The sequence below is a fragment of the Mandrillus leucophaeus genome, unplaced genomic scaffold, assembly GCF_000951045.1.
Source record: "Mandrillus leucophaeus isolate KB7577 unplaced genomic scaffold, Mleu.le_1.0 Scaffold219, whole genome shotgun sequence".
NCBI lineage: Eukaryota > Metazoa > Chordata > Mammalia > Primates > Cercopithecidae > Mandrillus > Mandrillus leucophaeus.
In genome coordinates this window covers 689,626-690,367 of record NW_012102243.1, presented here as the reverse complement: position 1 = coordinate 690,367, position 742 = coordinate 689,626, and the positions used below count along the sequence as shown (strand labels likewise).

At 69.4% G+C, this 742-nt stretch overlaps 1 protein-coding gene across 1 annotated transcript in view; it reads right to left on the bottom strand.

The window, feature by feature from the left end:
• Positions 1–64: 64 nt before the first annotated feature.
• The window catches only part of NKX6-2 (NK6 homeobox 2), a 10,499-nt gene continuing 9,821 nt past the window's right edge, over positions 65–742 (bottom strand). Inside the window, exons 2-3 of the mRNA XM_011980850.1 lie at positions 533–705; positions 65–417 (exon numbers count right to left, since the gene is read on the bottom strand). Of these exons, the coding sequence (XP_011836240.1) occupies positions 163–417; positions 533–705 (428 nt within the window). The 3' untranslated portion in view covers positions 65–162. The remainder of the gene's footprint in view (positions 418–532; positions 706–742) is intronic.

The window sequence follows — 742 nt, the reverse complement described above, 5'->3', positions numbered from 1 at the left end:
TCGCTGCGGGTTCGAGACGGAAGAAACACGCGGCGCAGGCTCCGGAGCGGCGGCTCCGACGGGGACGCGTTAAATAATTTATTGATGATACAAAGCGACTCGCGCCCACCGGGGCCGCCCCCGGATTCTGCAAAAATAGACTCGCCCCCACCCCGCGCGTCCTCACAAGGCGTCCCCCGCGCCGCCGCCGCACGGGCTGACCAGCGCCAAGTTCGAGGGTTTGTGCTTCTTGAGCAGCCGCGTGATCTTCTCGTCGTCCGAGTTGGGGTCCAGGGGCCGGTTGTATTCGTCGTCGTCCTCCGCGTCCGAGCCGCCCACCTTCAGCTTCTCGGCGTCGGAGTCCTGCTTCTTCTTGGCCGACGCCATCTCCGCCGCGTGCCGCTTGCGCCACTTGGTCCGGCGGTTCTGGAACCAGACCTGGGGGCGGACGGGGCGGTCAGGCGGCCGCGGGGCCCGGGGCTGGCGCTGGGGCTGTGGCCGTTCGCAGGACGCGGGCCCCCGGCTCTGCTCTCCCGGGCCCCGCCGCGCTCACCTTCACCTGGCTCTCGGTCATGCCCAGCGAGTAGGCGAGACGCGCGCGCTCCGGGCCCGCCAGGTACTTGGTTTGCTCGAAGGTTTTCTCCAGCGCGAAGATCTGCTGGCCCGAGAAGGTCGGGCGCGAGTGCTTCTTCTTCCCGTCCTTGTCCAGGACGCCGCTGGCTGGGGCTGCAAGGGAGGGGAGGGGAGGGGGGTCAGCGGCCGG